Source organism: Pristiophorus japonicus, chromosome 8 (genome assembly GCF_044704955.1).
Source record: "Pristiophorus japonicus isolate sPriJap1 chromosome 8, sPriJap1.hap1, whole genome shotgun sequence".
Classification (NCBI taxonomy): Eukaryota; Metazoa; Chordata; class Chondrichthyes; family Pristiophoridae; genus Pristiophorus; species Pristiophorus japonicus.
Window position 1 is genome coordinate 74,892,575 of NC_091984.1, and position 13,385 is coordinate 74,905,959.

The 13,385-nt window shown below is 46.8% G+C and overlaps 1 protein-coding gene across 3 annotated transcripts in view; it reads left to right on the forward strand.

Moving 5' to 3' along the window:
* Window positions 1–13,385, forward strand: part of frem1b (Fras1 related extracellular matrix 1b) — a 304,502-nt gene that overhangs the window by 247,685 nt on the left and 43,432 nt on the right. For all 3 annotated transcript variants that reach the window (XM_070886932.1, XM_070886934.1, XM_070886933.1), the window contains exons 26-28: window positions 1,260–1,461; window positions 3,052–3,196; window positions 5,841–5,970. In XM_070886932.1, coding sequence (XP_070743033.1) covers window positions 1,260–1,461; window positions 3,052–3,196; window positions 5,841–5,970 — 477 coding nt within the window. The remainder of the gene's footprint in view (window positions 1–1,259; window positions 1,462–3,051; window positions 3,197–5,840; window positions 5,971–13,385) is intronic.

Below are 13,385 nucleotides of genomic sequence, written 5' to 3' on the forward strand. Positions count from 1 at the left end.
ATTTACTGCACATCCTTGGTTACCCTGGCAGCTGCCCTGGTTTGTTAGGCCTCCTCAGAGAGAATTAAGTCAGTATGTAAAGTGGAACTACAGTCATGTGGAGGCCAGACCAAGCAGAGGTGACAGCTTCCCTTCCGTGAAAGACTTGAGTGAACCAAAAACAGAAAATGCTGGAAACATTCAGCAGGTCAGCCGACTGAGTGAGTGTTTCCAGCAATTTCTGCTTTTAGTTCAGATTTCTAGCATCTGTAGCATTGTGCTGTTTGTTACATCAGTGAACCAGCTGGGTTTTTATGATAATCCTTCAGTTTCCAGGTACTAAAACAGAAATTATTAGGTTTATTGAACTAGAATTCGAACAGGCTATGCTTATTTTTCAGATGTAAAGTAGGTGCCTAAGGGTCCAATATGGCGGGCGGCATGCATGTTTGTGCCATCCAGGGCATTCGGAAACTTCATCAACATATTTAAATAAGGGCCCTAAATTTATTGCCTACCCTTTTGTGAAATTGGTCTGCCCCAGCGCATGATTCGGCACGTGACAAACTCGCTTAGCAACTCATGGCTCTAACAGTCATTAAGGACGCTGCAAGAGCATAATTTAAAAGGCTCATCCATTCTATAAGCGGTGAGTTGCTGGTTTGACCTCTTCGGCTGTTAGATAACTGCTAAGAATTTTTAAAATCTATTTTCTGTGCTGCACAAGTGAATTCTGAGTTGTGATAACAGTGTTGTGCTTGTGCTGGGCTGCTTTTGCCTGCTTTAGAAAGAGTTTGTTCCAGTCATGTGTGATTTGGTAGGTCAAACATTGGGGCTGGAAACTGGATGGAGCATGAATGAAGCATATTGGGCCCAATTCTAATTGCAAGGAAAAGTTGTGGATCTTAGGCGATCGTGGGGTTTCTGCAACATTCTCAAACAGCAGATGACATTATAATTTTCATAATGGAAACTTAAAATGTTAACTTAATTCATTAACAGAATAAACAATAATATCCCCATAGGCCATAACACAATCCTGGGATTCATTAGATTAAATTAAATTGGATTACAAGTGTTAAACTGATTCCTTGCATTCTACTAAACATTTTCTTATTTTTAACCTGAATAAAATATTGGCAAGGCATATGCAAAAGATAATTTGGGAACTCCAATTAGGATAATCTGATTTAACAGTTTCTGAAGGTGCAGATCATTGATAAAGGCTCTCACAAGAAAATTGTTTGCATTTCTAATTACACACAGTACACTAATTGCAGGTGGAGCATGTTGACAGGGCTTCTCCCCGTATCCTCATCAATCAAAGCCCAACTACAGTTGACAGTCTGAGAGACGGACGCTTTGGTATCTACATCACTGCCCGCAACTTAAAAGCTTCTGACATGGACAGCAAAGATGAGGAGCTGATCTACACCATTCTCCGTCCACCTTATTATGGATACTTGGAAAGTGCAAACACAGGTAGTCAAATAATTGATAAAACATGAAAATTAGAGCATTATCTTTCTAAAAATATGAAACAATATTGCTTAGAACTTCCAATGCACACAGATGCTTTGTGAAAATGTGATATCACACATTCTGATGTCTATTTAATGATGCTTTTCCTTGCAAACAAATTATTGATTCATTATGTGAGAGATGGAAAGTATTAGGGGCCAAAATTCAGGACTCCAAGGGACCCATTAGTGCCCATTTGCCGCGGCCATTCCTAAAAATCAAATGGCTGCCGCTTTGGGGTCAACAGGCCGACCCGACCTAAATTCAGGTCGGGGATTTTTCGGTCTGGACCCCATACCACCCAAGTGGTATCACCACCAATAAAATCAATTAAAAAAACAATAAAAATACTTACCCGGCGATTTTCACCTCACTCTGTGAATCCACCGCCGCGCAGTGCCCCCGACAGATTTCTCTGTTGATGCACCTCTGCAGAGTGACTGCAGGTCGGCAGCGTGGCCGCCCTTAAAGGGGAGGGCACATTGCCTCAGCCGCAGTGCAATAATTTTTGCCGGCCAACTTGCCGATCCGCCAGCAAAATACTGGCCCCGGGTTTGACCGGGCTATCAACGGGCAGCCTGGCACTCCCTCTTGGGTGCCAGGCTGCTGGCCCAGCCGAAACCCTCCTTGGTGGCCCAGTGGCCAAAGTTAAAAAATGTTCGCATCTCTCCCCTTTAACGGAGAAGAGAGAGCGAGGTGACGCACATGCGCTGTGACAGCACCACGCTGATTGATAGTGGCAGGCGGGTCTTCCGATCCATTTTCAGCCAGTCAGCCTGGCTTTGAGTCTCAGGTCCACCCCCATTATGATCCATTTCCTGAAAATGGATCTACTCACCACACCAAGAGTTCCAGTGGTGAGTACCAATTTAAAATTCATAGGTGCGCCAACTTTCTGGCCCACCTGAATTTCGGCCCCTTAGTGTTATGACAGTTTGGATTTCTGGATTTCTGCATGTCGATCAGGCTGACCCTATCAGTAAAATTGGGTGGGATATCATGAGGCCAGATCTTTGCCCACATATTCTCCTGTCATGACTGATGGTTGCAAGTAGCATCCACTGCCCACCCCCCATATTTGGATGGTTCCACATAAAAGCGATGAAAATTTTACTGTGAGATTACAGGCCCCATTTTCGGTTATTTCGAACACATTTTCATTGTTTCATTTTCGCTCCCCTATAAAACAGCCTTTATCTGTTTCATAAGGATGGTCGAAGTGCACCACACATTCCCTGCAAAACCTCTAGGGAACTGAGGCTGCACTCATTTCAATATTCATTTTCATTGTCTGACTTCAATATGAAAAACATTCACCCATTTTGAGGGAGATTACTGTAGGCCGGCTTAAAACGTTGGCTACAGACCAATTACGGCACGCAGTGGACAGAGATCTGGCAAGAGCTTCTGCTCTGTTGACACTACCTATTCAGAATGGAAAATCTACCAGATAGCTTCTTGTCATTTTACAATATGTTCATAAATTGTACTAATGCCTCTTGCCTCAGTAAAATAAATTAATTTGATGTCAAAGAGTTTATCTTATTACAGGTGGATACATTCGAGGTACATTTACTCAGAGAGAGGTGGACAGACGAACAGTTCGCTACATTATCAGTCCCTCCATAGAACTGACATCTGACAGTTTTGAGTTCAAAATATCTGACACTGCAGGAAATTCGAATGCACCAGAAATGTAAGTTTGTAGAATGCCTAATCTTCTAAAGAGATTGCATTCTTTAGAGCAGGTCCAGGCTTTTGATTTTTCAGACAAATCAAATATAAAAACAATAGTTATAAAGTGGAATTAATGTTTTCCTGGTGTGTTGCCTCGAAGTGATTCTGATTTGCTTCTGCTTCCACAAAGGACACTATTTTATGTTAGATACACAGTGGTGGTACATCTGGAACTGTGCGCCCATTTTCAGAAGTGTATAGAACATTCTCATGGGGCTTTGTGAGGTGTGCACACTTTTATAGTTAGTGTGCAATTGGGATAAGCACTGAACGCATGCAGCCATGAGAGTGGGAGATTTGATGAGGCAGTAGATTTTAAAGCGTGTTGCCAAGCCAAGCCTTAAAAATGTCCATCTGATTTGAGCAATGGAAGTTTACAATAGGAAAAATTACATGAACTATTTGAAACAGATGGCTGATGGGAATTTGAGGGCCCAGGGAAGAAAGAGACTGACCTAGAGGATAATGCTGAGGGGGTGCAGCAAAGGAAAGTTGTCATCTTGGAGTCAGGGGGCATCCTCTTCAGTCGTTGTTTTTCCAGGCTGCTTGGAAAGAGGTGAGCACCGTTCCATGCATAAGGAGGTCATCAGTGTAGATGAGACACAGTTCAACAATTTGCCATGGTACGTGCATCCTGAATGCAGCTGCTTCAAGTGTAATGTATGGCATGGCTGCATCAGACACTTTCACCTCAACCAGCTGCATCTGGACTTTGGATGCATGTTAATCAATTGGAAACCCTTCTGCCTTTCTCACATCATAAAAACACAGACATTATTCATGCATGACGCACCTTCTATGTTCCAAGGAAACCTTCCAAAATATGGCCCACTTTAAACACAGAGTAGAAAAGTCCTACCTTCAATGCCATATATGTAGTGCGGATTAAGTATTTAAATAAAATGCGATCCTAGTGCATAGTAGGTGCAAAAGCTCTTCCCAAGATTTTCTGCCTCTGCTCCCCAGCTAAAATCTCTTTGACTTAGATTCAGTTCAGATCAGGAGTCAACCTAGGACGTTCCTGATTTGAATGGTTCTGTCCATTGCATCTACTCACTAAGTTATTGGCAAGCAATGGTGGTCCTTTCTTTGATTTCTGTATTGCCTGGAAATTGCTGTCTGTGCTAAGCTCAACACCAGCAGTATTGGAGTGTTATGAAACAACAACTTAGTGAGTCTCGATTAGTCCTCATGTACCATCTGTCTGCTTTGTGAACATTTCAAAATTACTGTACAGTGAAAGTCAGTGCCTGAGTACTCCAGTGCTCCAGATGTGTGTCACACTGATTAAGCTTGTTATTGCTGGCAGAAAACCTCATTAGCAAATGAGTGCACCATATTCCAAAGTTAATGCATTGCATGTACATTATTATTCACAGCTCCCAATACAGCTTTGGCTTTGTGCATGAAGCTAGCCTAATTGGTGAAGGGTGGGGACCGGAAAATCGTAATTTAGGTGAAAAATAACAGGATGTGGCAAAAATTCTTATATTTATAGAAGGCATTTAACCCAATAACAGCTACGGATAGGAAAGGTGTGCAAAACAGAAATAAATTGAAAGACAACCCAATGTATAGGCCTGAAACAAACTCTTGCAGGTAAGTGATGGAACAGCCGAGCATCTGACCTGTGTTTCATGGCTGGCAAAGTGAATGCTACGATACGTGATGAGAGTGCAAGGAGGGTTACCCTGCTTGGTGGTATTCTCCCCAAAGGACAGCAGTGCAGCATGGAATGAGAATGAGAGGCCATGGTAGTGTTGTGGCAGTGAGACATTTTCCACAGAACCAGCAGTGCAGCAGGGGAGATTGGTGGGCCAGATGCTTATACAAGATGTGTACCAAGAGCGCCAAAGGTACATCTTTTCCTCGGTCAACAATCACATTTGCAATGTAGCCCTGCCCAAATCACCACCGACACGTTCATGCTCAGTTCCTCCAATAAAATCTATAGCCATCTTATGCTGGCCTCCCATTTCCTTGTAACCAGTCGTAAATAAATACTTAGAACAATGTTCAAATCAAGTTGTGTCATGGATGAATGTCGTCAGCTTGATTTGGCAAGTGCTGCTCCTTTGCGGTTGCCCTGTGTTGCAGACATGTGACACCTAAGCTAATAGACAAAATAGAATTGGTGGACGAGTGATGGAACAGCCCAGCACCAGAGGCCCTGTTTCATGGCTGGTAAAGTGCGAGTTAAGATGCATGCAGTGGGTGTGAGAAGGTTTGTCCTGCTTGGTACTCTCCATAAGAGTGCAGAGCAGCATGCCTGGAATGAGCATGATTCATTAAATGTGAGGACTGAAGTGACTTTCACAGCCACTGGCAATGCCATATATTATAGCACAAGGTCATCTCAGTGTAGGGCAGGCACTCTCGGCGTCCAAAAAACAGCGGCCAAAGAACAGCAGTCTTGGCACTGAAGAGCCCAGACTGCTGAATAAACCTGGATAAATAACAGATGTTATATCAGAGACCATGGTGCATATGGGTGATTTAATTTAGGATGTATTTTTGAGATATACATGATTGCTTTAACTCCTGTGAACATCAGTTAAGGATTAGCTGTATAGCTAAAAAAACAATGTTGAATTTCTGTACAGAATGGAACTAAAATGGTCCAGGATTGAAATGGCTGCAAGTTGCTACAAAGTCTGTGAAGACATAGGCACTCTCTCTGTTAAGGTTATCAGGAAAGGATACAGTGCTGATCCCTCTTACGTTACTATAAAGGTACAGTATCTGTAGTTGTTTGCATCCTTTGCACTATGTTTAAAATCACCTCTGGCTGTCAATGCATTTGTTAGCATCAATGGAAGCCTCAAAGGAGTCATGATTGCATGATGAGGACATCAATGGGTTAAGTTTAAAAATGCTCGGACCCTCACCTGTTGAACCCCATAAATATCTGCCCAAAGGAAATTTCTCAGGAAATTGTGAGTATGACTCCCATGATTTTCCTTTGTGCAGATATTTATGGGGAACATGCCTGTGAATTCTCCATATGTGTTCCTAGCAGGCAAGGCTCCAAACTGGGAGCATACATGTGTAAAATCAGTCTTTACATATATGAGGTGCAATAATATACTAGGCTGTGAGTTATATCACTTTGTTGTACACTTGGCTCCTGCCCAAACTGATGGAGGGAAGTTGGCTGTGCTGGCTGGAAGGGACCTACATAAAATTAGATTAGGTAGTTTCAAAGCAGTTTCCAGTGAGCATAGGCTCACAGCATATCAATTATGACGGAGCCCAGCACACGAGTGCAAAAGACAAGGCTGAAGTGTTTGCAACCATCTTCAGCCAGAAGTGCCAACTGGATGATTTATATCGGCCTCCTCCTGAAGTCCCCATCATCACAGCAGCCAGCCTTCAGCCAATTCAATTCACTCCACGTGATATCAAGAAACGGTTGAGTGCATTGGATACAGCAAAGGCTATGGGCCCCAACAGAATACTGGCTGTCGTTCTGAAGACTTGTGCTCCAGAACTAGCCATGCCTCTAACCAAACTGTTCCAGGACAGCGACAATACTGGCATCTACCCGACAATGTGGAAAACTGCCCAGCTATGTCCTGCCCACAAAAAACAGGACAAATATAATCCGGCCAATTACTAACCCATCAGTCTACTCTCAATCAGCAAAGTGATGGAAGGTGTTGTCGACAGTGCTATCAAGTGGCAATTACTCACTAACAACCTGCTTACCGGTGCTCAGTTTGGGTTCCACCAGGACCACTCGGCTCTGGACCTCATTACAGCCTTGGTCTAAACATGGACAAAAGAGCTGAATTCCAGAGGGATGGTGAGAGTGACTTCCCTTGACATCAAGGCATCATTTGACTGAGCCCTAGTCAAATTGAAGTCAATGGGAATCGTGGGGAAAACTCTCCACTGCCTGGAGTCATACCTAGCACAAAGGAAGATGGTTGTGGTTGTTGAAGGTCAATCATCTCAGCCCAGGACATCGCTGCAGGAGTTCCTCAGGGCAGTGTCCTCAGCCCAACTATCTTTAGCTGCTTCATCGATGACCTTCCCTCCATTATAAGGTCAGAAGTGGGGATGTTCGCTGATGACTGCACAAGTGTTCAGTTCCATTCACAACTCCTCAGATAATGAAGCAGTCTGTGCCCACATGCAGCAAGACCTGGACAACATTCAGGCTTGGGCTGGTAAGTGGCAAGTAACATTCATGCCGTACAAGTACCAGGCAATGACTATTTCCAATAAGCGAGAATCTAACCACTACCCCCTTGACATTCAATGGCATTATCATCACTGAATCCTCCACCATCAACATCCTGGGAGTTACCATTGACTAGAAACTTAACTAGACCAGGCACATACATAGTGCGGCAACAAGAGCGGGTCAGAGGCTGGGTATTCTGCGGCAAATGTCTCACCTCCTAATTCTCCGAAGCCTTTCCACCATCTAGGAGTGTGTTGAAATACTCTCCACGTGCCTGGATTAGTCCTGCTCCAACAACACTCAACTAGGCTCTCTGCACCACCTAAAAGGAAGGTGCTTTGTTGCAGAAGCACCTCATCATCACTCTGAAGCCATGGGTCAATAGGGAAGAGAGAGGGCAAGGAGGTTCTCAGATGCGGCCCTAGAGGCCTTGGTCCTGGGGTGCACAGAAAACATTAGGTCCTGTACCCGCAGGGGGCAGGAGACCTTCCAAGCAGCACACCAGAAGGCAATGGGAGAAATAGTACAAACCATCAGTGTCAGGTCAGTTGACCACAGGACCTGAATTCAGTGCCACAAGAAGTTTAATGCCCTCACACAAGTGGTCAAGGTGAGTGAATGCACCTTCAAATGATGGAATACTCTCCACTTGCCTGGATGAATGCAGCTCCGACAACACTCAAGACAACACTCAATCAGGACAAAGCAGCCTACTTAAATGGCACTCCATCCACCACCTTAAACATTAAGTGCTCGAAATTGCTGTCCGTTACCACCGATATGATTGCGGTGGTAATAAGATTGAAATTGCCCTTTTTTTGGAGCGGAGTCTTAATTCCCAGTGGTAATGGCTGTTTTCGGTGGTGTGGTGTTTGCACTGAGAAATTCCCATCTTATCCATTTGATGCAAAACCATCTGCTTACGATGCAGCTGCCTCTTGGCCTTCTTAAAGGGCAGGTTTTGCAGCTGTGTCTTCAGTTTGTCTTGACCTTTCTTTGCACAGGATGGCTGCTGCCCTGGAAGCTCAGAATGTTCTCATGAGCTCTGGGCAACAGGGCACGGAGCTTCTGACTGCTGTCGTCTCTGATGGCTTCCAGAGTGTGGCTGCTGTCATGCAGTGTCAGCTGGAGGCTTAGCGACATCTGGGTCCACGACGGATCCCCACACCCCACCGACCTGTGTTGCCTCGCCGGTTCACAGCAGCCCTGAGCCGAGACATGCCAGTGCGCAATTGCTGCCAACCATGGCTTCGCCCCAGCTACTTCCGACTGAAGGCACACAGGAGGATGCGGCCCAGTCTGCATCCAGCCCTTCCAGGACCACAGCTGGTCAAGGGCATCCGAGAAGGACATCTGCAGCTTCCTCTACACACACACAGCCGCCTTCCCAAAGCCATGAGGCAGCCACAGGGGAGAAACTGCTGCATACTGTAAGAATAGGTCTGCGTAAGAGGTGTAACAAGGAGTTGGACAAGGGTGATAATGGATGATGAGTGTTTTTGAGACCCGTTGTTTGAGTTGTAATAAATCTTTATTGAGTCTTTGGAATTTGTGATCAGCTCTGTCATTTCAGTGTGTGGGAATGGTTTGTGAGAGGGCTCACAGGTTGGCCCATGGAAATGCTAGATGCAGGCTTGTGGGCATTTACTTATGAGAAGCAGGCAGCTATGAGACGGCATTGAGCTTCCTTTGCAGGGTTAGGATGGGGACGTGCTTCCTGCTCCTCCTCCTGAGCCTCCTCCTCCTCCTGCACAGGTGCCACTGCTGCATCGCCCTCTAATGGCTGCGACCTCATGATGCCGAGGTGGTGGAGCATGCAGCAGACCACCACAAATATGGAGACACGCTCAGGTGAGTACTGCAGCACACCCCCTGAGTGGTCAACGGAACCTCTGCTTAAGAATTCCTATAGTGTGTTCGATGATGATCCTGGTGGCCGTCAGACTCTCATTGTAGGCCACCTGCCCCTCAGTTCTCGGGTTGTGCAGAGGAGTCATGAGCCAAGTGCTCAGCGCGTAGCCCTTGTCACCCAGTAGCCAGCTGCAATGTCCGTTGGGACCAGTGAAGACGTGTGGCACACCGCTCTGGCACAGTATGAATGAGTCGTGGGCACTGCCAGGGTATCGGGCATCCACATGAATTATCTTTTGGTTGTGGTCACAAACTAGTTGCACATTGAGGGACAGGAAGTCCTTGCGGTTCCTGAATTGCTCAGCAGCCTGGTGTGGTGCCCTGAGACCTACATGGGTGCAGTCAATCACCCCCTGGACCCTGGGGAAGCATGCAATGCGCATAAATCCAGTCTAGCATTCCAACTGCTGCTCCCTGGTCATGGAGAAGGAGATGTAGTCGGCCCTTCTCCTATACATAGCATCTGTGACCTCACGTGTCACTGTGTGGGTAGCAAACTGACAAATGTTGCAGATGTCTGCAGTGGCAGCTTGGAATGAGCCTGCGGCATAGAAGTTGAAGGTTATTGTGACCTTCGATGCCACGCTCAGGGCTGTCCTCACCCGTGTCTGTGGCTCCAATTCCGGCTGCAGGAGATTACGGATCTCAGTGACGACATTCTTCCGAATCTCAGTCTGTAAAGGAACTGATCATCACTCATATGTGTATTTGCAAATTGCTGCCGGAAGACTCTTCTGTGATATGCCCCCTCGCCCCCACTTCTGTGTGGCCATCTTTCTATGCGAGTTGGCTCATTCGCTGCTCCCTCCTGCTGTTCTGCCTCCTCCAACTCTGCAGGCTGCTGCTGCCCAGCATCTGACTCCACTGTAGGCTGTCTCCTGGGCTGCTCGCCCATTATCTGGTGGGGTTGGGGGGGGGTCGGATTACCGAACTCTCCTCCTTGGTGGAAGCCCTTGTTGAGGGCCTTCGTGTGGCACCTCTCTTTCTTGCCCTCTGTGACCATCTCCCTGGCCCACTCTACGCTGGTCCGCTATGATGTCTGTAGCCCTTGCCCACTGCCTCTGCAGCCATTTTCCCTGGTGCCACCATCTCCTCCGAGCCTCAGCGGCACGCACAATGCGCAGAAGGCGTTGGCCTCCAAGCACTCCCCCCATCTCCAAGGCCTCCACAAGCTCAGTCTCCTCGAAGTGACCTTGCACTGTGACTTAAACAACGCAACAAAGTCGCCGAAAATAAATCTCACTAAAGCACTTGCCCCTTAATCCACTCTGGCATTCTCAATCAGCAACGATACACCACCTCAATAATCCAACTCTTCGCAGCGCCGAGCGGCCGGCCGACCTTTGAAGGGGAATTGTGCTTCCGGCCCGGGACCTCGGCGGCGCGCGGTGTGATGCCACGCTGAGTGCTGTCAATCACCGCCGGGGAAGTGACGGGACAAGGTGGAGAGCTGCAGACCGCTGCAAAAGCGGGTCGGGGAATTCCAATGTCGGCGGCCATTTCACTGGACTCCGCAGCATGGCCGCCGGGTTGAGGTACAAATGGCCATTTTTCAGAGGGGCAATTACAGCCCCGAACACTCTCCACCACCGGCACACCGTGGCTACAGTGTACATCATCTACAAGATGCACTGCAGCAACTCGCCAAGGCTTCTTTGACAGCACCTCCCAAACCCACGACCTAGAAGGACAGGGCAACAAGCTCATGCAAACAGCACCACCTGCAAGTTCCCCTCCAAGTCACGCATCATCCTGACTTGGAAGTATATCGCCGTTTCTTCATAGTTGCTGAGTCAAAATCGTGGAACTGCCTCCATAACAGCACTGTACCTTCACCACACGGACTGCAGTGGCTCACTACCATAAGAACATAAGAACGTAAGAAATAGGAGCAGGAGTAGGCTATATGGCCCCTCAAGCCTGCTCCACCATTTAATACGATCATGACTGATCCAATCATGGACTCAGGTCCATTTCACTGCCCGCTCTCCATAACCTCTTATTCCCTTATCGTTAAAGAAACTGTCTATTTCTGTCTTAAATTTATTCAATGTCCCAGCTTCCACAGCTCTCTGAGGCAGTGAATTCCACAGATCCACAACCCTCAGAGAAGAAATTTCTCCTCATCTGTTTTAAATGGGCGGCCCCTTATTCTAAGATTATGCCCTCTAGTTCTGGTCTCCCCTATCAGTGGAAATATCCTCTCTGCATCCACCTTGTCAAGCCCCCTCATAATCTTACACGTTTCGATAAGATCACCTCTCATTCTTCTGAATTCCAATGAGTAGAGACCCAACCTACTCAACCTTTCCTCATAAGACAACCCCCTCATCTCTGGAATCAACCTAGTGAATCTTCTCTGAACTGCCTCCAAAGCAAGTATATCCTTTCGTAAATATGGAAACCAAAACTGCATGCAGTATTCCAGGTGTGGCCTCACCAATACACTGTAGAGCTGTAGCAAGACTTCCCTGCTTTTATACTCCATCCCCATCTTCTCAAGCAATTACGATGGGCAATTGCCAGCAATGACATATCCCAGGAAAGATTTTATTAAAATGCCATATCCCACCAACCATAGCACTAGCCTCACACACTGCTCAATGCATCATACACCCATCAATCATCTACCAACAGTCTCTCGCAATCACAACTCATACCTCAATTGTGTATGGAGAAAGAGTCAGACTGAACACTGTGAGCTCAAAGTAAAGTGTGACCTTAGTTTTTTATTGCAGGTCTCCAGAGTGCCTCTCCAACCTGTGAGGCCTCCTTAAATACCTGTGCTCCCAAGGGATTATGGGATCCCTTGGGACTCCAGGGGATGAGCCCTCTGGTGGCTGTACAGACTAAATACAAGTCCACATATATAACAACACTCCCGCCAAAGTCAATAGTGTAACTATTTAAAATGTGTCGATCTGGGGTCCTTCTTGCCCTGGTTGATCGTCTCGGTGTGAAAGCTGGTGTTGTTGAATCATTTGTTGGGCCCTTGCTGGGCTGCTATGCAGCTGGCCTTCCTGGGTTGCCTGGTGTATTGGGCCCTGCAGGGCTGCTGTGGATGATGGGTTCTGCTTCGTGGTCAACCGTGGTGCCGGTTGCCACTGGTGTGTATGTTGGGGGATCAAAAAAGGTAGGGTCCAAGGTGGGTTGCTCAGGATAGTCTGTGAATCTGAGTTTGATTTGGTCCAAGTGTTTCCGGTGAATGAGTCTATTTGAAAGTTTGACCCGAAACACCGTGCTCCCCTCTTTGGCCACGACAGTGCCGGGAAGCCACTTGGGACCTTGTCCATAATTCAATACAAATACAGGATCATTGATTTCAATTTCGCGTGACACATTTGCGCAATCATGGTATGTACTTTGTTGAAGCTTCCTGCTCTCTACCTGTTCATGTAGATCAGGGTGAACTAACGAGAGCCTTGTCTTAAGTGCCCTTTTCATGAGCAGTTCAACAGATAGGATCCCAGTGAGTGAGTGGGGTCTCGTGTGGTAGCTAAGCAGGACACATGATAGGCGAGTCTGCAGTGAGCCTTCAGTTACCCTCTTCAAGCCTTGCTTGATGGTTTGCACTGCTCTCTCTGCCTGACCATTCGACGCTGGTTTAAACGGGGCAGATGTGACATATTTGATCCCGTTACGGGTTATGAATTCTTTGAACTCAGCACTCGTAAAACATGGCCCATTGTCGCTCACCAGGACATCGGGTAAGCCGTGAGTGGCAAACATGGCCCGCAGGCTTTCAGTAGTGGCAGCAGACGTGCTAGCCAACATTATCTCACATTCAATCCACTTGGAGTATGCGTCTACAAGCACAAGGAACATTTTACCCAAGAACGGGCCTGCATAGTCGATGTGTGCCCTAGACCATGGTTTGGAGGGCCAAGACCATAAACTTAGCAGCACCTCCCTGGGTACATTGCTTAACTGTGAGCATGTATTACGTCTGTGACTGCAGGACTCTAAGTCCGCATCGATACCGGGCCACCACACGTGAGATCTGGCTATCGCTTTCATCATTACGATGCCTGGGTGGGTACTGTGGAGG